Source organism: Oncorhynchus mykiss, chromosome 17 (assembly GCF_013265735.2).
Source record: "Oncorhynchus mykiss isolate Arlee chromosome 17, USDA_OmykA_1.1, whole genome shotgun sequence".
Classification (NCBI taxonomy): Eukaryota; Metazoa; Chordata; class Actinopteri; order Salmoniformes; family Salmonidae; genus Oncorhynchus; species Oncorhynchus mykiss.
Genome location: NC_048581.1, coordinates 7,386,253 through 7,411,915, shown reverse-complemented (window position 1 = coordinate 7,411,915; position 25,663 = coordinate 7,386,253). Strand labels below are relative to the sequence as shown.

General features: G+C 49.0%; 2 protein-coding genes across 2 annotated transcripts in view; both read left to right on the top strand.

The window, feature by feature from the left end:
- Window positions 1-25,663, top strand: part of LOC110493375 (zinc finger protein 729) — a 188,761-nt gene that overhangs the window by 46,998 nt on the left and 116,100 nt on the right.
- Window positions 1-25,663, top strand: part of LOC110494869 (lysosomal alpha-glucosidase) — a 37,029-nt gene that overhangs the window by 4,512 nt on the left and 6,854 nt on the right. The window contains exons 6-19 of the mRNA XM_036948736.1: window positions 1,864-1,966; window positions 6,137-6,256; window positions 6,344-6,462; window positions 7,106-7,237; window positions 8,218-8,328; window positions 9,725-9,838; window positions 10,330-10,414; window positions 10,788-10,905; window positions 14,223-14,356; window positions 18,630-18,781; window positions 19,290-19,438; window positions 19,749-19,890; window positions 21,052-21,150; window positions 22,858-23,022. Coding sequence (XP_036804631.1) covers window positions 1,864-1,966; window positions 6,137-6,256; window positions 6,344-6,462; window positions 7,106-7,237; window positions 8,218-8,328; window positions 9,725-9,838; window positions 10,330-10,414; window positions 10,788-10,905; window positions 14,223-14,356; window positions 18,630-18,781; window positions 19,290-19,438; window positions 19,749-19,890; window positions 21,052-21,150; window positions 22,858-23,022 — 1,743 coding nt within the window. The remainder of the gene's footprint in view (window positions 1-1,863; window positions 1,967-6,136; window positions 6,257-6,343; window positions 6,463-7,105; window positions 7,238-8,217; window positions 8,329-9,724; window positions 9,839-10,329; window positions 10,415-10,787; window positions 10,906-14,222; window positions 14,357-18,629; window positions 18,782-19,289; window positions 19,439-19,748; window positions 19,891-21,051; window positions 21,151-22,857; window positions 23,023-25,663) is intronic.

The following is a 25,663-nucleotide window of genomic DNA, read 5'->3' as shown; positions in this document are numbered from 1 at the left end:
CCTCATCCCTTCTACCTGACCATGACTCTATTCTATATCCTGTGTCTGTAGGACCTCATCCCTTCTACCCGACCATGACTCTATTCTATATCTTGTGTCTGTAGGACCTCATCCCTTCTACCTGACCCCTCATCCCTTCTACCTGACCATGACTCTATTCTATATCCTGTGTCTGTAGGACCTCATCCCTTCTACCTGACCATGACTCTATTCTATATCCTGAGTCTGTAGGACCTCATCCCTTCTACCCGACCATGACTCTATTCTATATCCTGTGTCTGTAGGACCTCATCCCTTCTACCCGACCATGACTCTATTCTATGTCCTGTGTCTGTAGGACCTCATCCCTTCTACCTGACCATGACTCTATTCTATATCCTGTGTCTGTAGGACCTCATCCCTTCTACCTGACCATGACTCTATTCTATATCCTGTGTCTGTAGGACCTCATCCCTTCTACCTGACCATGACTCTATTCTATATCCTGTGTCTGTAGGACCTCATCCCTTCTACCTGACCATGACTCTATTCTATATCCTGTGTCTGTAGGACCTCATCCCTTCTACCCGACCATGACTCTATTCTATATCCTGTGTCTGTAGGGCCTCATCCCTTCTACCTGACCCCTCATCCCTTCTACCTGACCGTGACTCTATTCTATATCCTGTGTCTGTAGGACCTCATCCCTTCTACCCGACCGTGACTCTATTCTATATCCTGTGTCTGTAGGACCTCATCCCTTCTACCTGACCATGACTCTATTCTATATCCTGTGTCTGTAGGGCCTCATCCCTTGTACCTGACCATGACTCTATTCTATATCCTGTGTCTGTAGGACCTCATCCCTTCTACCCGACCATGACTCTATTCTATATCCTGTGTCTGTAGGACCTCATCCCTTCTACCCGACCATGACTCTATTCTATATCCTGTGTCTGTAGGGCCTCATCCCTTCTACCTGACCCCTCATCCCTTCTACCTGACCGTGACTCTATTTTATATCCTGTGTCTGTAGGACCTCATCCCTTCTACCCGACCATGACTCTATTCTATATCCTGTGTCTGTAGGACCTCATCCCTTCTACCCGACCATGACTCTATTCTATATCCTGTGTCTGTAGGACCTCATCCCTTCTACCCGACCATGACTCTATTCTATATCCTGTGTCTGTAGGACCTCATCCCTTCTACCTGACCATGACTCTATTCTATATCCTGTGTCTGTAGGACCTCATCCCTTCTACCTGACCATGACTCTATTCTATATCCTGTGTCTGTAGGACCTCATCCCTTCTACCTGACCATGACTCTATTCTATATCCTGTGTCTGTAGGACCTCATCCCTTCTACCTGACCATGACTCTATTCTATATCCTGTGTCTGTAGGACCTCATCCCTTCTACCCGACCATGACTCTATTCTATATCCTGTGTCTGTAGGACCTCATCCCTTCTACCTGACCATGACTCTATTCTATATCCTGTGTCTGTAGGACCTCATCCCTTCTACCTGACCATGACTCTATTCTATATCCTGTGTCTGTAGGACCTCATCCCTTCTACCTGACCATGACTCTATTCTATATCCTGTGTCTGTAGGACCTCATCCCTTCTACCTGACCATGACTCTATTCTATATCCTGTGTCTGTAGGACCTCATCCCTTCTACCTGACCATGACTCTATTCTATATCCTGTGTCTGTAGGACCTCATCCCTTCTACCTGACCATGACTCTATTCTATATCCTGTGTCTGTAGGACCTCATCCCTTCTACCTGACCATGACTCTATTCTATATCCTGTGTCTGTAGGACCTCATCCCTTCTACCTGACCATGACTCTATTCTATATCCTGTGTCTGTAGGAGCTGACTAACCTGTACGGGGTTCATCCCTTCTACCTGGCGATGGATGAGGGAGGGACGGGGACAGCACATGGATTCTTCCTGCTCAACAGCAACGCGATGGGTCAGTGGCCACGTCCCATTTCTACCATTACTACCTTTACTCTAGCTCCTGTTTACTGGGACACGATGGGTCAGTGGCCTGTTCCATTACTACCATTACTTTAGCTCCTGTTTACTGGGACATGATGGGTCAGTAGCCTGTTCCATTACTACCATTACTCTAGCTCCTGTTTACTGGGACATGATGGGTCAGTAGCCTGTTCCATTACTACCATTACTTTAGCTCCTGTTTACTGGGACATGATGGGTCAGTAGCCTGTTCCATTACTACCTTTACTCTAGCTCCTGTTTACTGGGACATGATGGGTCAGTAGCCTGTTCCATTACTACCTTTACTCTAGCTCCTGTTTACTGGGACATGATGGGTCAGTAGCCTGTTCCATTACTACCATTACTCTACCTCCTGTTTACTGGGACACAATGGGTCAGTGGCCTGTTCCATTACTACCATTACTCTAGCTCCTGTTTACTGGGACATGATGGGTCAGTAGCCTGTTCCATTACTACCTTTACTCTAGCTCCTGTTTACTGGGACATGATGGGTCAGGCGCCTGTTCCATTACTACCTTTACTCTAGCTCCTGTTTACTGGGACATGATGGGTCAGGCGCCTGTTCCATTACTACCTTTACTCTAGCTCCTGTTTAATGGGACATGATGGGTCAGGCGCCTGTTCCATTACTACCTTTACTCTAGCTCCTGTTTACTGGGACATGATGGGTCAGTGGCCTGTTCCATTACTACCATTACTCTAGCTCCTGTTTACTGGGACATGATGGGTCAGTAGCCTGTTCCATTACTACCATTACTCTAGCTCCTGTTTACTGGGACACGATGGGTCAGTGGCCTGTTCCATTACTACCATTACTCTAGCTCCTGTTTACTGGGACATGATGGGTCAGGCGCCTGTTCCATTACTACCTTTACTCTAGCTCCTGTTTACTGGGACACGATGGGTCAGTAGCCTGTTCCATTACTACCTTTACTCTAGCTCCTGTTTACTGGGACACGATGGGTCAGTAGCCTGTTCCATTACTACCATTACTCTAGCTCCTGTTTACTGGGACATGATGGGTCAGGCGCCTGTTCCATTACTACCTTTACTCTAGCTCCTGTTTACTGGGACACGATGGGTCAGTAGCCTGTTCCATTACTACCATTACTCTAGCTCCTGTTTACTGGGACATGATGGGTCTGTGGCCTGTTCCATTACTACCTTTACTCTAGCTCCTGTTTACTGGGACATGATGGGTCAGGCGCTGGCCTGTTCCATTACTACCTTTACTCTAGCTCTTGTTTACTGGGACACGATGGGTCAGTGGCCTGTTCCATTACTACCATTACTACCTTTACTCTAGCTCCTGTTTACTGGGACATGATGGGTCAGTAGCCTGTTCCATTACTACCATTACTCTAGCTCCTGTTTACTGGGACACGATGGGTCAGGCGCCTGTTCCATTACTACCTTTACTCTAGCTCCTGTTTACTGGGACACGATGGGTCAGTGGCCTGTTCCATTACTACCATTACTACCTTTACTCTAGCTCCTGTTTACTGGGACATGATGGGTCAGTAGCCTGTTCCATTACTACCATTACTCTAGCTCCTGTTTACTGGGACACGATGGGTCAGGCGCCTGTTCCATTACTACCTTTACTCTAGCTCCTGTTTACTGGGACATGATGGGTCAGTAGCCTGTCCCATTACTACCTTTACTCTAGCTCCTGTTTACTGGGACATGATGGGTCAGTAGCCTGTCCCATTACTACCTTTACTCTAGCTCCTGTTTACTGGGACACAATGGGTCAGGCGCCTGTTCCATTACTACCTTTACTCTAGCTCCTGTTTACTGGGACATGATGGGTCTGTGGCCTGTTCCATTACTACCTTTACTCTAGCTCCTGTTTACTGGGACATGATGGGTCAGTGACCTGTTCCATTACTACCTTTACTCTAGCTCCTGTTTACTGGGACATGATGGGTCTGTGGCCTGTTCCATTACTACCTTTACTCTAGCTCCTGTTTACTGGGACATGATGGGTCTGTGGCCTGTTCCATTACTACCTTTACTCTAGCTCCTGTTTACTGGGACATGATGGGTCTGTGGCCTGTTCCATTACTACCTTTACTCTAGCTCCTGTTTACTGGGACATGATGGGTCAGTGGCCTGTTCCATTACTACCTTTACTCTAGCTCCTGTTTACTGGGACATGATGGGTCAGTGGCCTGTTCCATTACTACCTTTACTCTAGCTCCTGTTTACTGGGACATGATGGGTCAGTAGCCTGTTCCATTACTACCTTTACTCTAGCTCCTGTTTATTGGGACATGATGGGTCAGTAGCCTGTTCCATTACTACCTTTACTCTAGCTCCTGTTTATTGGGACATGATGGGTCTGTGGCCTGTTCCATTACTACCTTTACTCTAGCTCCTGTTTACTGGGACATGATGGGTCAGTGGCCTGTTCCATTACTACCATTACTCTAGCTCCTGTTTACTGGGACATGATGGGTCAGTGGCCTGTTCCATTACTACCTTTACTCTAGCTCCTGTTTACTGGGACATGATGGGTCAGTGGCCTGTTCCATTACTACCATTACTCTAGCTCCTGTTTACTGGGACATGATGGGTCAGTGGCCTGTTCCATTACTACCTTTACTCTAGCTCCTGTTTACTGGGACATGATGGGTCAGTAGCCTGTTCCATTACTACCATTACTCTAGCTCCTGTTTACTGGGACATGATGGGTCAGTGGCCTGTTCCATTACTACCATTACTCTAGCTCCTGTTTACTGGGACACGATGGGTCAGTAGCCTGTTCCATTACTACCATTACTCTAGCTCCTATTTACTGGGACACGATGGGTCAGTAGCCTGTTCCATTACTACCTTTACTCTATCTCCTGTTTACTGGGACATGATGGGTCAGTGGCCTGTTCCATTACTACCATTACTCTAGCTCCTGTTTACTGGGACACGATGGGTCAGTGGCCTGTTCCATTACTACCTTTACTCTAGCTCCTGTTTACTGGGACACGATGGGTCAGTAGCCTGTTCCATTACTACCATTACTCTAGCTCCTGTTTACTGGGACACGATGGGTCAGTAGCCTGTTCCATTACTACCTTTACTCTAGCTCCTGTTTACTGGGACATGATGGGTCAGTAGCCTGTTCCATTACTACCTTTACTCTAGCTCCTGTTTACTGGGACATGATGGGTCAGTAGCCTGTTCCATTACTACCTTTACTCTAGCTCCTGTTTACTGGGACATGATGGGTCAGTGGCCTGTTCCATTACTACCTTTACTCTAGCTCCTGTTTACTGGGACATGATGGGTCAGTAGCCTGTTCCATTACTACCTTTACTCTAGCTCCTGTTTACTGGGACATGATGGGTCAGTGGCCTGTTCCATTACTACCTTTACTCTAGCTCCTGTTTACTGGGACACGATGGGTCAGTGGCCTGTTCCATTACTACCTTTACTCTAGCTCCTGTTTACTGGGACATGATGGGTCAGTGGCCTGTTCCATTACTACCTTTACTCTAGCTCCTGTTTACTGGGACATGATGGGTCAGTGGCCTGTTCCATTACTACCTTTACTCTAGCTCCTGTTTACTGGGACATGATGGGTCAGTGGCCTGTTCCATTACTACCTTTACTCTAGCTCCTGTTTACTGGGACATGATGGGTCAGGCGCCTGTTCCATTACTACCTTTACTCTAGCTCCTGTTTACTGGGACATGATGGGTCAGTGGCCTGTTCCATTACTACCTTTACTCTAGCTCCTGTTTACTGGGACATGATGGGTCAGGCGCCTGTTCCATTACTACCTTTACTCTAGCTCCTGTTTACTGGGACATGATGGGTCAGTGGCCTGTTCCATTACTACCTTTACTCTAGCTCCTGTTTACTGGGACACGGTGGGTCAGTGGCCTGTTCCATTACTACCATTACTCTAGCTCCTGTTTACTGGGACATGATGGGTCAGGCGCCTGTTCCATTACTACCTTTACTCTAGCTCCTGTTTACTGGGACATGATGGGTCAGGCGCCTGTTCCATTTCTACCACCTTTTACGTTCAGTATGTTGAATCTCCGTTGATGTCTGAGTGATGCTGTGTCGTCTTTATGGCGTGTTTATGAATGCTCTGTGGATGTTGGTTCTGCAGACGTGGTCCTCCAGCCGGGCCCTGCCATCACCTGGCGTACCATCGGTGGGATCCTGGACTTCTACGTCTTTCTGGGTCCCGATCCGGCCTCTGTGATTGGACAGTATTTGGAGGTCGTAGGTCAGTCTACAGAAAGATAAGGACCTATTTCTTCCTCGTGTCCTTGGAAGTCGTCACTGTCTGATTCTCGACCGTCACCTCTGTCAGGTTACCCCGCCATGCCGGTGTACTGGGCGCTGGGGTACCATCTCTGTCGCTGGGGTTACGGAAGTAGCAATGCCACCTGGGACGTCGTCAAGAACATGAGGAACTATGGAATACCTCAGGTACGTTCCGCTGACTCCCTCAGTGTGTGTGTATATACTGACTCCCTCAGTGTGTGTGTATAGACTGACTCCCTCAGTGTGTGTGTATAGACTGACTCCCTCAGTGTGTGTGTATATACTGACTCCATCAGTGTGTGTGTATATACTGACTCCCTCAGTGTGTGTGTGTATATACTGACTCCCTCAGTGTGTGTGTGTATATACTGACTCCCTCAGTGTGTGTGTATAGACTGACTCCCTCAGTGTGTGTTCACAGTTCTCTTCTGCATGGAACATGACAGGCAGTGGCAGTGGAATAACTGTTATGTTAAAATCTTAAACCCTGTGTGAGTGTGTGTGTGTTCCAGGATGTGCTGTGAAATAACAGTGTGTGTGTGTTCCAGGATGTGCTGTGAAATAACAGTGTGTGTGTGTTCCAGGATGTGCTGTGAAATAACAGTGTGTGTGTGTTCCAGGATGTGCTGTGAAATAACAGTGTGTGTGTGTTCCAGGATGTGCTGTGAAATAACAGTGTGTGTGTGTTCCAGGATGTGCTGTGAAATAACAGTGTGTGTGTGTTCCAGGATGTGCTGTGAAATAACTGTGTGTGTGTGTGTGTGTGTGTGTGTGTGTGTGTGTGTGTGTGTGTGTGTGTGTGTTCCAGGATGTGCAGTGGAATGATATAGACTACATGGACCGTTCTCTAGACTTCACCTTTGACCCCACGGCCTTCTCGACCCTGCCTGACATGGTGAAAGACCTGCACAGCCACGGACAGCGCTACGTCATGATGCTGGTACGTTACCCCTCTCCCCCTCTAGGGGTATTAACCCTCTCCTCCCCCTCTAGGGGTATTAACCCTCCCCCCTCTAGGGGTAGGTATTAACCCTCCCCCCTCTAGGGGTATTAACCCTCTCCTCCCCCCTCTAGGGGTATTAACCCTCTCCTCCCCCCTCTAGGGGTATTAACCCTCTCCTCCCCCCTCTAGGGGTATTGACCCTCTCCTTCCCCCTCTAGGGGTATTAACCCTCTCCTCCCCCCTCTAGGGGTATTAACCCTCTCCTCCCCCCTCTAGGGGTATTAACCCTCTCCTCCCCCCTCTAGGGGTATTAACCCTCTCCTCCCCCCTCTAGGGGTGTTAACCCCTCTCCTCCCCCCTCTAGGGGTATTAACCCTCTCCTCCCCCCTCTAGGGGTATTAACCCTCTCCTCCCCCCTCTAGGGGTATTGACCCTCTCCTTCCCCCTCTAGGGGTATTAACCCTCTCCTCCCCCCTCTAGGGGTATTAACCCTCTCCTCCCCCCTCTAGGGGTATTAACCCTCTCCTCCCCCCTCTAGGGGTGTTAACCCCTCTCCTCCCCCCTCTAGGGGTATTAACCCTCTCCTCCCCCCTCTAGGGGTATTAACCCTCTCCTCCCCCCTCTAGGGGTATTAACCCCTCTCCTCCCCCCTCTAGGGGTATTAACCCTCTCCTCCCCCCTCTAGGGGTATTAACCCTCTCCTCCCCCCTCTAGGGGTATTAACCCTCTCCTCCCCCCTCTAGGGGTATTAACCCTCTCCTCCCCCCTCTAGGGGTATTAACCCTCTCCTCCCCCCTCTAGGGGTATTACCCCTCTCCTCCCCCCTCTAGGGGTATTACCCCTCTCCTCCCCCCTCTAGGGTTATTAACCCCTCTCCTCCCCCCTCTAGGGTTATTAACCCCTCTCCTCCCCCCTCTAGGGGTATTAACCCTCTCCTCCCCACTCTAGGGGTATTAACCCCTCTCCTCCCTCTACAGGACCCGGGTATTAGCAGTGTCCAGCCAGAAGGAGGGTACTGGCCGTATGACGAAGGTCTGAGGAGAGGAGTCTTCATCAACCACACAGATGGAAGCACACTCATCGGGAAGGTAGGGAGAAACACACACAGATGGAAGCACACTCACCAGGAAGGTAGGGAGACACACACACAGATGGAAGCACACTCACCAGGAAGGTACCTCTAAAGGTTCCAATCCCAGGTTCTGTGGACGTTCTATCTGTTTGGTACTTACTCACTCCTAGAGGTTAGAGATGGACCAGCAGCTGGAGATCTCCTAGAGGTTAGAGATGGACCAGCAGCTGGAGATCTCCTAGAGGTTAGAGATGGACCAGCAGCTGGAGATCTCCTAGAGGTTAGAGATGGACCAGCAGCTGGAGATCTCCTAGAGGTTAGAGATGGACCAGCAGCTGGAGGTCTCCTAGAGGTTAGAGAGAGATGGACCAGCAGCCGGAGATCTCATAGAGGTTAGAGAGAGATGGACCAGCAGCTGGAGATCTCCTAGAGGTTAGAGAGAGATGGACCAGCAGCTGGAGATCTCCTAGAGGTTAAAGAGAGATGGACCAGCAGCTGGAGATCTCCTAGAGGTTAGAGAGAGATGCAGCTGGAGGTTAGAAAGAGATGGACCAGCAGCTGGAGATCTCCTAGAGGTTAGAGAGAGATGGACCAGCAGCTGGAGGTTAGAGAGAGATGGAACAGCAGCTGGAGGTTAGAGAGAGATGGACCAGCAGCTGGAGGTCTCCTAGAGGTTAGAGAGAGATGGACCAGCAGCCGGAGGTCTCCTAGAGGTTAGAGAGAGATGGACCAGCAGCTGGAGATCTCCTAGAGGTTAGAGATGGACCAGCAGCTGGAGGTCTCCTAGAGGTTAGAGAGAGATGGACCAGCAGCCGGAGGTCTCCTAGAGGTTAGAGAGAGATGGACCAGCAGCTGGAGATCTCCTAGAGGTTAGAGAGAGATGGACCAGCAGCTGGAGGTCTCCTAGAGGTTAGAGAGAGATGGACCAGCAGCCGGAGGTCTCCTAGAGGTTAGAGAGAGATGGACCAGCAGCTGGAGGTCTCCTAGAGATTAGAGAGAGATGGACCAGCAGCTGGAGGTCTCCTAGAGGTTAGAGAGAGATGGACCAGCAGCTGGAGATCTCCTAGAGGTTAGAGAGAGATGGACCAGCAGCTGGAGGAAGTGGGCTGACGGCTACATGCCGTATCCTGCCTGTCGTTGTGCCCTTGAGCAAGACCATTAACCTCTAAAATGGGTTACTGCGCCTCCCTCTGCTTCAGCCTCTTTAACCTGTGTGTTTGTTTCTGTGGGATAAGCAGAAGGCACATTTCTGTTGATCAATGAAGTCAACTACCTCTCTTTTACCCTGCCCTCTCTCTCCTGTGTTGTTCACGTCCCTCCCTCTCTCCCTCCCCCTCTCTCCTCTCCTATGTTGTTCACCTCTCTCCCTCTCCCCATCCCCCTCTCCCTCTCTCCCCCATCCCCCCCCCCAGGTGTGGCCAGGTCTGACAGCGTTCCCTGATTTCTCTGATGATGTGACCCATGAGTGGTGGTACGACAATCTCAAGAGGTTCCACGACAAAGTTCCCTTCGACGGACTCTGGATCGTACGTAAGAGTGTGTGTGTGTGCTGACATCTAACCTTGTGTGTGTGTGTGTGTGTGCTGACATCTAACCTTGTGTGTGTGTGTGTGTGTGTGTGCTGACATCTAACCGTGTGTGTGTGTGTGTGTGTGTGCTGACATCTAACCGTGTGTGTGTGTGTGTGTGTGTGTGCTGACATCTAACCGTGTGTGTGTGTGTGCTGACATCTAACCTTGTGTGTGTGTGTGCTGACATCTAACCTTGTGTGTGTGTGTGTGTGTGTGCTGACATCTAACCTTGTGTGTGTGTGTGTGCTGTCATCTAACCTTGTGTGTGTGTGTGTGTGTGTGTGTGCTGACATCTAACCTTGTGTGTGAGTGTGTGTGTGTGTGTGCTGACATCTAACCTTGTGTGTGATGTCATCTAACCTTGTGTGTGTGTGTTTTCCTGTTTCGGTCTGGAGTCAGATATTGTGAACGGCTTTGCCCTCTGACCCCTCTCACTTCCTGCCTAGGACATGAACGAGCCATCTAGCTTCGTGGACGGGTCGACCGTTGGCTGTCCTGACACCGAGCTGGAGAACCCTCCGTACACACCTGGTGAGACACACACACACCTCTCTCATCTTGCTCTCTTTCTCTGCCCTCTCTCCTCTCATTCTCTCACCTCTCTCTCATTTCTCTCTCACTTCTCTCTCTCACTTCTCTCTCTCACCTCTTGTTCTCTCATTTCTCTCTCACTTCTCTCTCTCACCTCTCTCACCTCTCATTTCTCTCTCACTTCTCTCACTCACCTCTCTCTCATTTCTCTCTCACTTCTCCCTCTCTCACCTCTCTCTCACCTCACCTCTCTCTCACCTCACCTCTCTCTCACCTCTCTCTCTCTCACCTCTCTCTCTCTCACCTCTCTCTCTCTCACCTCTCTCTCTCACCTCTCTCTCTCTCTCTCTCTTTCTCCTCTCTCTCCCTCTAGGTATATTAGGAGGGTTGTTGAGGGCTAAGACCCTGTGTGCCTCTGCTGTCCAGAAGACCTCGTCTCACTACAACATGCACAGCCTGTATGGACTTCTAGAAGCTAAGGCCTCGGCACGGTCAGTACGACACATACACTCTCTGTTACACCACCTAACTAGGATACAGTCAGACGTGACCAACACACCACCTAACTAGGATACAGTCAGACGTGACCAATACACCACCTAACTAGGATACAGTCAGACGTGACCAACACACCACCTAACTAGGATACAGTCAGACGTGACCAACACACCACCTAACTAGGATACAGTCAGACGTGACCAATACACCACCTACCTAGGATACAGTCAGACGTGACCAATACACCACCTAACTAGGATACAGTCAGACGTGACCAATACACCACCTAACTAGGATACAGTCAGACGTGAACAATACACCACCTAACTAGGATACAGTCAGACGTGACCAATACACCACCTAACTAGGATACAGTCAGATGTGACCAATACACCACCTAACTAGGATACAGTCAGACGTGACCAATACACCACCTAACTAGGATACAGTCAGACGTGACCAATACACCACCTAACTAGGATACAGTCAGACGTGACCAATACACCACCTAACTAGGATACAGTCAGATGTGACCAACACACCACCTAACTAGGATACAGTCAGATGTGACCAACACACCACCTAACTAGGATACAGTCAGACGTGACCAATACACCACCTAACTAGGATACAGTCAGACGTGACCAACACACCACCTAACTAGGATACAGTCAGACGTAACCAATACACCACCTAACTAGGATACAGTCAGATGTGACCAATACACCACCTAACTAGGATACAGTCAGACGTGACCAATACACCACCTAACTAGGATACAGTCAGACGTGACCAATACACCACCTAACTAGGATACAGTCAGACGTGACCAATACACCACCTAACTAGGATACAGTCAGACGTGACCAACACACCACCTAACTAGGATACAGTCAGACGTGACCAATACACCACCTAACTAGGATACAGTCAGATGTGACCAACACACCACCTAACTAGGATACAGTCAGATGTGACCAACACACCACCTAACTAGGATACAGTCTGACGTGACCAATACACCACCTAACTAGGATACAGTCAGACGTGACCAACACACCACCTAACTAGGATACAGTCAGACGTGACCAATACACCACCTAACTAGGATACAGTCAGACCTGACCAATACACCACCTAACTAGGATACAGTCAGACGTGACCAATACACCACCTAACTAGGATACAGTCAGACGTGACCAATACACCACCTAACTAGGATACAGTCAGACGTGACCAATACACCACCTAACTAGGATACAGTCAGACGTGACCAACACACCACCTAACTAGGATACAGTCAGACGTGACCAACACACCACCTAACTAGGATACAGTCAGACGTGACCAATACACCACCTAACTAGGATACAGTCAGACACAACTAGGATACAGTCAGACGTGACCAATACACCACCTAACTAGGATACAGTCAGACGTGACCAACACACCACCTAACTAGGATACAGTCAGATGTGACCAATACACCACCTAACTAGGATACAGTCAGACGTGACCAACACACCACCTAACTAGGATACAGTCAGACGTGACCAATACACCACCTAACTAGGATACAGTCAGACCTGACCAATACACCACCTAACTAGGATACAGTCAGACGTGACCAAAACACCACCTAACTAGGATACAGTCAGACATGACCAATACACCACCTAACTAGGATACAGTCAGACGTGACCAATACACCACCTACCTAGGATACAGTCAGACGTGACCAATACACCACCTAACTAGGATACAGTCAGACGTGACCAATACACCACCTAACTAGGATACAGTCAGACGTGACCAATACACCACCTAACTAGGATACAGTCAGACATGACCAATACACCACCTAACTAGGATACAGTCAGACGTGACCAATACACCACCTAACTAGGATACAGTCAGACGTGACCAATACACCACCTAACTAGGATACATTCAGACGTGACCAATACACCACCTACCTAGGATACAGTCAGACGTGACCAACACACCACCTAACTAGGATACAGTCAGATGTGACCAATACACCACCTAACTAGGATACAGTCAGACGTGACCAACACACCACCTAACTAGGATACAGTCAGACGTGACCAATACACCACCTAACTAGGATACAGTCAGACGTGACCAAAACACCACCTAACTAGGATACAGTCAGACATGACCAATACACCACCTAACTAGGATACAGTCAGACGTGACCAATACACCACCTACCTAGGATACAGTCAGACGTGACCAATACACCACCTAACTAGGATACAGTCAGACGTGACCAATACACCACCTAACTAGGATACAGTCAGACGTGACCAACACACCACCTAACTAGGATACAGTCAGACGTGACCAATACACCACCTAACTAGGATACAGTCAGACGTGACCAATACACCACCTAACTAGGATACAGTCAGACGTGACCAACACACCACCTAACTAGGATACAGTCAGACGTGACCAACACACCACCTAACTAGGATACAGTCAGACGTGACCAAAACACCACCTAACTAGGATACAGTCAGACGTGACCAAAACACCACCTAACTAGGATACAGTCAGACGTGACCAATACACCACCTAACTAGGATACAGTCAGACGTGACCAAAACACCACCTAACTAGGATACAGTCAGACGTGACCAAAACACCACCTAACTAGGATACAGTCAGACGTGACCAAAACACCACCTAACTAGGATACAGTCAGACGTGACCAAAACACCACCTAACTAGGATACAGTCAGACGTGACCAACACACCACCTAACTAGGATACAGTCAGACCTGACCAACACACCACCTAACTAGGATACAGTCAGACCTGACCAATACACCACCTAACTAGGATACAGTCAGACGTGACCAATACACCACCTAACTAGGATACAGTCAGACCTGACCAATACACCACCTAACTAGGATACAGTCAGACGTGACCAATACACCACCTAACTAGGATACATTTGAGTTTTCTTTGATGGCCCGATACATATGTTTTCTCTTCTCTTTCCTCACTCCCTCCCTCCCTCACTCCCTCCCTCACTCCCTCCCTCCCTCCCTCCCTCCCTCCCTCACTCTCCCAATATATATGTTTTCTCTTCTCTTTCCACCCCCCCCCTACCTCCCTCTCTCTCCACCCCCCTCTCCCTCCCTCCCCCCACCTCCCTCCCTCCCTCCCTCTCTCTCTCTCTCTCTCCCTCCCTCCCTCCCTCCCTCTCTCTCCACCTCCCTCCCCCCCTCCCTCTCTCTCTCCACCTCCCTCCCCTCCCTCTCTCCCTCCTCCCCAGTGCCCTGAAGCGTATGTTAGGGAAGAGAGCGTTTGTGATCTCTCGCTCCACCTTCCCCAGTCAAGGCCAATACTCTGGACACTGGCTAGGAGACAACAGGAGTCACTGGAAGGACATGTACACCTCGATAGCAGGTAGACACACACACACTCACACACTCACACACTCACTCACTCACACACACACTAGGGCTGGGCGATATGTCCAAAATATCCTATCAGGATTTGTGTTGTTATGGACGGTTTTACAGTATTTGATGTTTCTGCTTGGTAAAAGTTGTAAATATGTTTTCTGTGTAGTGCAGAGGACCATTCTCCGTTCTTTAACCAGGTGGCCAGTTGAGACAAGTTCTCATTTACAACTGTGACCTGGCCAAGATAAAGCAAAGCAGTGTGACACAAACAACAACAGACTTACACATGGAGTAAACAAACGCACAGTCAATAACACAAAATAAAATAAATGTTTGTTTTTTTTATGTAAAAAAAAAAAAATCTATGTACAGATAGCAGGGAGATGAGACATGGTCACATGGAACTAGGACATTCTGATGGTGTTCTACTCAACCAAACCAGGACATTCTGATGGTGTTCTACTCAACCAAACTAGGACATTCTGATGGTGTTCTACTCAACCAAACCAGGACATTCTGATGGTGTTCTACTCAACCAAACCAGGACATTCTGATGGTTTTCTACTCAACCAAACCAGGACATTCTGATGGTGTTCTACTCAACCAAACTAGGACATTCTGATGGTGTTCTACTCAACCAAACCAGGACATTCTGATGGTTTACTACTCAACCAAACCAGGACATTCTGATGGTTTACTACTCAACCAACCAAACCAGGACATTCTGATGGTTTTCTACTCAACCAAACCAGGACATTCTGATGATTTTATACTCAACCAAACTAGGACATTCTGATGGTGTTCTACTCAACCAAACCAGGACATTCTGATGGTTTTCTACTCAACCAACCAAACCAGGACATTCTGATGGTTTTCTACTCAACCAAACCAGGACATTCTGATGGTGTTCTACTCAACCAAACCAGGACATTCTGATGGTTTTATACTCAACCAAACTAGGACATTCTGATGGTGTTCTACTCAACCAAACCAGGACATTCTGATGGTGTTCTACTCAACCAAACCAGGACATTCTGATGGTTTACTACTCAACCAACCAAACCAGGACATTCTGATGGTTTTATACTCAACCAAACCAGGACATTCTGATGGTGTTCTACTCAACCAAACCAGGACATTCTGATGGTGTTCTACTCAACCAAACCAGGACATTCTGATGGTTTTCTACTCAACCAAACCAGGACATTCTGATGGTGTTCTACTCAACCAAACCAGGACATTCTGATGGTTTTATACTCAACCAAACTAGGACATTCTGATGGTGTTCTACTCAACCAAACCAGGACATTCTGATGGTGTTCTACTCAACCAAACCAGGACATTCTGATGGTGTTCTACTCAACCAGGACATTCTGATGGTTTTATACTCAACCAAACCAGGACATTCTGATGGTTTTATACTCAACCAAACCAGGACATTCTGATGGTTTTATACTCAACCAAACCAGGACATTCTGATGGTTTTATACTCAACCAAACCAGGACATTCTGATGGTGTTCTACTCAACCAGGACATTCTGATGGTTTACTACTCAACCAACCAAACCAGGACATTCTGATGGTTTTATACTCAACCAAACCAGGACATTCTGATGGTTTTATACTCAACCAAACCAGGACATTCTGATGGTGTTCTACTCAACCAAACTAGGACATTCTGATGGTTTTATACTCAACCAAACCAGGACATTCTGATGGTTTTATACTCAACCAGGACATTCTGATGGTTTACTACTCAACCAACCAAACCAGGACATTCTGATGGTTTACTACTCAACCAACCAAACTAGGACATTCTGATGGTTTTATACTCAACCAAACCAGGACATTCTGATGGTTTACTACTCAACCAGGACATTCTGATGGTGTTCTACTCAACCAACCAAACCAGGACATTCTGATGGTGTTCTACTCAACCAAACCAGGACATTCTGATGGTTTTCTACTCAACCAAACAAACTAGGACATTCTGATGGTGTTCTACTCAACCAAACCAGGACATTCTGATGGTGTTCTACTCAACCAAACCAGGACATTCTGATGGTGTTCTACTCAACCAAACTAGGACATTCTGATGGTTTTATACTCAACCAAACCAGGACATTCTGATGGTTTACTACTCAACCAAACCAGGACATTCTGATGGTGTTCTACTCAACCAAACCAGGACATTCTGATGGTGTTATACTCAACCAACCAAACCAGGACATTCTGATGGTGTTCTACTCAACCAAACCAGGACATTCTGATGGTTTACTACTCAACCAACCAAACCAGGACATTCTGATGGTGTTCTACTCAACCAAACCAGGACATTCTGATGGTTTTCTACTCAACCAAACCAGGACATTCTGATGGTGTTCTACTCAACCAAACTAGGACATTCTGAAGGTGTTCTACTCAACCAAACCAGGACATTCTGATGGTGTTCTACTCAACCAAACCAGGACATTCTGATGGTGTTCTACTCAACCAAACTAGGACATTCTGATGGTGTTCTACTCAACCAAACCAGGACATTCTGATGGTGTTCTACTCAACCAAACTAGGACATTCTGATGGTGTTCTACTCAACCAAACCAGGACATTCTGATGGTTTTCTACTCAACCAAACAAACTAGGACTTTCTGATGGTGTTCTACTCAACCAAACCAGGACATTCTGATGGTGTTCTACTCAACCAAACCAGGACATTCTGATGGTGTTCTACTCAACCAAACCAGGACATTCTGATGGTGTTCTACTCAACCAAACTAGGACATTCTGATGGTTTTATACTCAACCAAACCAGGACATTCTGATGGTTTACTACTCAACCAAACCAGGACATTCTGATGGTGTTCTACTCAACCAAACCAGGACATTCTGATGGTGTTATACTCAACCAACCAAACCAGGACATTCTGATGGTGTTCTACTCAACCAAACCAGGACATTCTGATGGTTTACTACTCAACCAACCAAACCAGGACATTCTGATGGTGTTCTACTCAACCAAACCAGGACATTCTGATGGTTTTCTACTCAACCAAACCAGGACATTCTGATGGTGTTCTACTCAACCAAACTAGGACATTCTGATGGTTTTATACTCAACCAAACCAGGACATTCTGATGGTTTTATACTCAACCAAACCAGGACATTCTGATGGTGTTCTACTCAACCAAACTAGGACATTCTGATGGTTTTATACTCAACCAAACCAGGACATTCTGATGGTTTTATACTCAACCAAACTAGGACATTCTGATGGTTTTCTACTCAACCAAACTAGGACATTCTGATGGTTTTATACTCAACCAAACCAGGACATTCTGATGGTTTTATACTCAACCAAACCAGGACATTCTGATGGTGTTCTACTCAACCAAACTAGGACATTCTGATGGTGTTCTACTCAACCAAACTAGGACATTCTGATGGTGTTCTACTCAACCAAACCAGGACATTCTGATGGTGTTCTACTCAACCAAACCAGGACATTCTGATGGTGTTCTACTCAACCAAACCAGGACATTCTGATGGTGTTCTACTCAACCAAACCAGGACATTCTGATGGTTTTATACTCAACCAAACCAGGACATTCTGATGGACTAAACTGACAGTAACGTTGTAAAAATGGATACAACTTTTCATTTCTTTAGGACTGTAGAAAAATACCTTTTTATAGATAGTATTGTCAAAAGAGCCAATGATGAGGCTATTAGGTTCTGTTCTGTTCTAGTCTTTGTATCGGACCGGCTCTCTGTCACATGGAACTAGGCTGGTGTCTAATCATGTCTCATCTCTCTCTAGAGGTCACATGGAACTAGGCTGGTATCTAATCATGTCTCATCTCTCTCTCTCTGTCACATGGAACTAGGCTGGTGTCTAATCATGTCTCATCTCTCTCCATCTCTCTCTCTCTGTCACATGGAACTAGTCTGGTATCTAATCATGTCTCATCTCTCTCTCTCTGTCACATGGAACTAGGCTGGTATCTAATCATGTCTCATCTCTCTCTAGAGGTCACATGGAACTAGGCTGGTATCTAATCATGTCTCATCTCTCTAGAGGTCACATGGAACTAGGCTGGTATCTAATCATGTCTCATCTCTCTAGAGGTCACATGGAACCAGGCTAGTATCTAATCATGTCTCATCTCTCTCCCTCCCTCCTCCTCCAGGTATGTTAACCTTTAACCTCCTGGGTGTTTCCCTGGTGGGGTCTGATATCTGTGCCATCTCTCTCTCTCCCTCCCTCCCCCTCCAGGTATGTTAACCTTTAACCTCCTGGGTGTTCCCCTGGTGGGGGCTGATATCTGTGGCTTCAGTGAGCAGACTGAGGAGGAGCTGTGTGTCCGCTGGACTCAGCTAGGAGCCTTCTACCCTTTCACACGCAACCACAACTCTATCGACCAGAAGGTAAGACCCCCAATGTGGCCCCCCCCTCAATGTTCCGCCCCCCACCCCAATGTGCCCCCCCCCCTCCACCAATGTGCCCACCCCAATGTGCCTCTCCCCTCCACCAACGTGCCCCCCCCTCCACCAATGTGCCCCCCCCCACCCCAATGTGCCTCTCCCCCTCCACCAATGTGCCCCCCCCCTCCACCAATGTGCCCCCCCCCACCCCAATGTGCCCCCCCCCCCCCCTCCACCAATGTGCCCACCCCAATGTGCCTCTCCCCTCCACCAATGTGCCCCCCCCTCCACCAATGTGCCCCCCCCTCCACCAATGTGGCCCCCCCCTCCACCAATGTGCCCCCCCCCCCTCCACCAATGTGCCCACCCCAATGTGCCTCTCCCCTCCACCAATGTGCCCCCCCCTCCACCAATGTGCCCCCCCCTCCACCAATGTGGCCCTGACACAAACTGTCATAGAAAAGTCATTTTATCTGTATAAGCTGTGTGCTCTGTGTCTCTCTCCTCCCAGCCTCAGGACCCCCCAGCGTTCAGCCCTCGAGCCCGTTCAGCCATGAAACAGTCTCTGCTGCTCCGCTCCTCTCTGTTCCCTCTGCTCTACACGCTGTTCCACCGCGCACACACACACGGACACACTGTCGCTCGGCCTCTGCTGTTCGAGTGAGTTACACACACACACACACTGGGACACACACACACACACACACACACGGACACACCGTCGCTCGCCCTCTGCTGTTCGAGTGAGTTCCAGACACACACACACACACACACACACACAGGGACACACACACACACACACACACAGGGACACACACACACACACACACACACACACAGGGACACACACACACGGACACACCGTCGCTCGCCCTCTGCTGTTCGAGTGAGTTACACACACACACACACACACACACACACACACAGCTCTTTCAGGATGTTCCTGACCAATGTGTGTTCATATTTTTAGGTTCCCCAAGGACGTGAGAACGTATGGGATAGACAGACAGTTCCTATGGGGGAAGAGTTTGATGGTGACACCAGTATTAGATCCAGGTGTGGACTATGTTGTGGGCTACTTCCCTCAGGGTCTCTGGTACGACTACTACACGGTAAGAACACAGCTATACATATATTACCTATATATAACCCTTAATAACCCTTAATAACCCTAACCCCAGGTCTCTACTATACAGTAGGAACACAGCTATATATATTAACTATACATAACCCTTAATAACCCTTAATAACCCTAACCCCAGGTCTCTACTATACAGTAGGAACACAGCTATATATATTAACTATGCATAACCCTTAATAACCCTTAATAACCCTAACCCCAGGACTCTACTATACAGTAAGGACACAGCTATATATATTAACTATACATAACCCTTAATAACCCTTAATAACCATTAATAACCCTAACCCCAGGACTCTACTATACAGTAAGGACACAGCTATATATATTAACTATACATAACCCTTAATAACCCTTAATAACCCTTAATAACCCTAACCCCAGGTCTCTACTATACAGTAAGAACACAGCTATATATATTAACTATACATAACCCTTAATAACCCTTAATAACCCTTAATAACCCTAACCCCAGGTCTCTACTATACAGTAAGAACACAGCTATATATATTAACTATACATAACCCTTAATAACCCTTAATAACCATTAATAACCCTAACCCCAGGTCTCTACTATACAGTAAGAACACAGCTATATATATTAACTATACATAACCCTTAATAACCCTTAATAACCATTAATAACCCTAACCCCAGGTCTCTACTATACAGTAAGAACACAGCTATATATATTAACTATACATAACCCTTAATAACCCTTAATAACCATTAATAACCCTAACCCCAGGTCTCTCCTATACAGTAAGAATACAGCTATATATATTAACTATACAGTTACACCCCCATTCAGAACAGAACAGTGTAACCCTAACCCCTAACCCTAACTCTCCCTCCCTCTCTCTCCCTCCCTCTCTCTCCCTCCCTCTGTCTCCCTCCCTCTGTCTCCCTCTCTCCCCAACTTCCCTTGTCTCTCTGTCTCTCCTCTCTCTCTCCTCTCTCTCCTCTCTCTCCTCTCTCCTCTCTCCCTCCCCTCTCCTCTCTCTCCCTCCCTCGGTCTCCCTCTCTCCCCAACTTCCCTTGTCTCTCTGCCTCTCCTCTCTCTCCTCTCTCTCCCTCCCTCGGTCTCCCTCTCTCCCCAACTTCCCTTGTCTCTCTCTCTCTCCTCTCTCAGGGTGATTCTATCCGTAGTAAAGGAGAAGAGTTGAGGCTCAAGGCTCCTCTAGACCATATCAACCTTCACCTGAGAGAAGGAGCTGTCATACCTACACAGGTAAACAGACAGATGTATATACTGTACTCTATATCATCTACTGCATCTTTATGTAATACATGTATCACTAGCCACTTTAAACTTTGCCACTTTGTTTACATACTCATCTCATATGTATATACTGTACTCAATACCATCTACTGTATCTTGCCTATGCCGCTCTGTACCATCACTCATTCATATATCTTATGTACATATTCTTTATCCCATTACACTTGTGTTTATAAGGTAGTAGTTTTGGAATTGTTAGTTAGATTACTCGTTGGTTATAACTGCATTGTCTGAACTAGAAGCACAGGCATTTCGCTACACTCGCATTAACATCTGCTAACCATGTGAATGTGACCATTAACATCTGCTAACCATGTGAATGTGACCATTAACATCTGCTAACCATGTGTATGTAACAAGTAACATTGGATTTGATTTGTTAACATATGTTTCCCATGCCAATAAAGCCCCTTGAATTGAATTGACAGAGTCAGAGAGTCAGAGAGTCAGAGACAGAGAGAGTGTTTTACTGTAGGGAGGAACAAATTTCCTCTGTGTCTCTGCTGTGAGGGGCACCTGTTCACTGTCGGACCGTTAACATCTGCTAACCGTGTGTATGTGACAAATGAAATTGGATTTGATTTGAGACAATAGATGGTCAGGTAGCTGGCTCATCATGTTATTGGGGCTCCCGAGGAGGTGCAGCGGTCTCAGGCACTTGCATCTTAGTGCTAGAGGCGTCACTACAGACCCCGGTTCGATTCCAGGCTGTATTACAACCGGCTGTGATTGGGAGTCCCATAGGGCGGCGCACAATTGGCCCAGCGTCATTAGGGTTTGGCCCATGAGTAGGCCGTCATTGTAAATAATAATTTGTTCTTAACTGACTTGCCCAGTTAAATAAAGGTTATGTCAGAATAATGATGACTACAGAGTTTCAGAGGGTTAATAGGAAGATGACACAAAGTGGATGGTCAGGCATCCATATCGAAAATAATTAATCACTGTGTCTCTCTCTTCCTCTTTCTCTGTGTCTCTCCCTCGGTCTCTTTCGTTCTCTCTGTGTGTCTGTCGCTGTCTGTCTGTCTGTGTGTCTGTTGCTGTCTGTCTGTCTGTCTGTGTGTGTCGCTGTCTGTCTGTCTGTGTGTGTCGCTGTCTGTCTGTCTGTGTGTGTCGCTGTCTGTCTGTGCGTGTCGCTGTCTGTCTGTGTGTCTGTGTGTGTCGCTGTCTGTCTGTCTGTCTGTGTGTCTATGTGTGTCGCTGTCTGTCTGTCTGTCTGTGTGTGTCGCTGTCTGTCTCTGTCTGTGTGTGTGTCGCTGTCTGTCTGTCTGTGTGTGTGTCGCTGTCTGTCTGTCTGTGTGTGTCGCTGTCTGTCTGTCTGTCTGTGTGTGTCTCTGTCGCTGTCTGTGTGTGTCTCTCTCTGTGTGTGTCTGTCGCTGTCTGTGTGTGTCTCTCTCTGTGTGTGTTTGTCTCTCTCTGTGTCTGTGTGTGTCTCTCTCTTTGTCTGTGTGTGTGTCTCGCTCTGTGTCTGTGTGTGTGTCTCTCTCTGTGTGTGTGTCTCTCTCTGTGTCTGTGTGTGTCTCTCTCTGTGTGTGTCTCTCTCTGTGTCTGTGTCTGTGTCTCTCTGCCTGTGTGTGTCTCTGTGTCTGTCTCTCTCTCTCTCTGTGTCTGTGTCTCTCTGTCTGTGTGTCTCTCTGTGTGTTGCTCCCTGTGTAGCGTCCCAACACAACCCTGTTTGTGAGCAGTGGTCAGCCGCTCCACCTCGTGTCCAGTCTGTCTGAAGACGGCTCGGCCGGAGGAGAGCTATTCTGGGACGACGGAGAGAGCATCGACACCTTGGAGACAGACCAGTACGCTCACGTAGTGTTCACTGTGGTGAAGGTACGCTCCGACCACTACAGACCGGGAAGCTCCGACCACTACAGACCAGTACGCTCCGACCACTACAGACCGGTACGCTCCGACCACTACAGACCGGTACGCTCCGACCACTACAGACCGGTACGCTCCGACCACTACAGACCAGTAAGCTCCGACCACTACAGACCAGTACACTCCGACCAATACAGACCAGTACGCTCCGACCAGTACGCTCCGACCACTACAGACCGGTACGCTCCGACCACTACAGACCGGTACGCTCCGACCACTACAGACCAGTACGCTCCGACCACTACAGACCAGTACGCTCCGACCAGTACGCTCCGACCACTACAGACCAGTACGCTCCGACCAGTACGCTCCGACCACTACAGACCAGTACGCTCCGACCACTACAGACCGGTACGCTCCGACCACTACAGACCAGTACGCTCCGACCACTACAGACCAGTACGCTCCGACCACTACAGACCAGTACGCTCCGACCACTACAGACCAGTACGCTCCGACCACTACAGACCAGTACGCTCCGACCACTACAGACCGGTACGCTCCGACCACTACAGACCAGTACGCTCCGACCAGTACGCTCCGACCACTACAGACCAGTACGCTCCGACCACTACAGACCAGTACGCTCCGACCAGTACGCTCCGACCACTACAGACCGGTACGCTCCGACCACTACAGACAGTACGCTCCGACCACTACAGACCGGTACGCTCCGACCACTACAGACCGGTATGCTCCGACCACTACAGACCAGTACGCTCCGACCTCTACAGAGCAGTACGCTCCGACCTCTACAGACCAGTACGCTCCGACCAGTACGCTCCGACCACTACAGACCAGTACGCTCCGACCACTACAGACCAGTACGCTCCGACCAGTACGCTCCGACCACTACAGACCAGTACGCTCCGACCACTACAGACCAGTACGCTCCGACCAGTACGCTCCGACCACTACAGACCGGTACGCTCCGACCACTACAGACCAGTACGCTCCGACCACTACAGACCGGTACGCTGCGACCACTACAGACCGGTACGCTCCGACCACTACAGACCGGTACGCTCCGACCACTACAGACCAGTACGCTCCGACCTCTACAGAGCAGTGCGCTCCGACCACTGCAGACCAGTACGCTCCGACCAGTACGCTCCGACCACTACAGACCAGTACGCTCCGACCAGTACAGACCAGTACGCTCCGACCAGTACGCTCCGACCACTACAGACCAGTACGCTCCGACCACTACAGACCAGTACGCTCCGACCTCTACAGAGCAGTACGCTCCGACCACTACAGACCAGTACGCTCCGACCACTACAGACCAGTACGCTCCGACCACTACAGACCGGTACGCTCCGACCACTACAGACCGGTACGCTCCGACCACTACAGACCGGTACGCTCCGACCACTACAGACCGGTACGCTCCGACCACTACAGACCAGTACGCTCCGACCTCTACAGAGCAGTGCGCTCCGACCACTACAGACCAGTACGCTCCGACCAGTACGCTCCGACCACTACAGACCAGTACGCTCCGACCAGTACAGACCAGTACGCTCCGACCAGTACGCTCCGACCACTACAGACCAGTACGCTCCGACCACTACAGACCAGTACGCTCCGACCTCTACAGAGCAGTACGCTCCGACCACTACAGACCAGTACGCTCCGACCACTACAGACCAGTACGCTCCGACCACTACAGACCAGTACGCTCCGACCACTACAGACCGGTACGCTCCGACCACTACAGACCGGTACGCTCCGACCACTACAGACCGGTACGCTCCGACCACTACAGACCGGTACGCTCCGACCACTACAGACCGGTACGCTCCGACCACTACAGACCAGTACGCTCCGACCTCTACAGAGCAGTGCGCTCCGACCACTACAGACCAGTACGCTCCGACCAGTACGCTCCGACCACTACAGACCAGTACGCTCCGACCAGTACAGACCAGTACGCTCCGACCAGTACGCTCCGACCACTACAGACCAGTACGCTCCGACCACTACAGACCAGTACGCTCCGACCTCTACAGAGCAGTACGCTCCGACCACTACAGACCAGTACGCTCCGACCAGTACAGACCGGAACGCTCCGACCAGTACGCTCCGACCACTACAGACCAGTACGCTCTGACCACTACAGACCGGTACGCTCCGACCACTACAGACCAGTACGCTCCGACCACTACAGACCAGTACGCTCCGACCACTACAGACCGGTACACTCCGACCACTACAGACCAGTACGCTCCGACCTCTACAGAGCAGTACGCTCCGACCACTACAGACCAGTACGCTCCGACCTCTACAGAGCAGTACGCTTCGACCACTACAGACCAGTACGCTCCGACCACTACAGACCAGTACGCTCCGGCCACTACAGACCAGTGCGCTCCGACCACTACAGACCAGTACGCTCCGACCAGTACGCTCCGACCACTACAGACCAGTACGCTCCGACCACTACAGACCAGTACGCTCCGACCTCTACAGAGCAGTACGCTCCGACCACTACAGACCAGTACGCTCCGACCACTACAGACCAGTACGCTCCGACCACTACAGACCAGTACGCTCCGGCCACTACAGACCAGTGCGCTCCGACCACTAC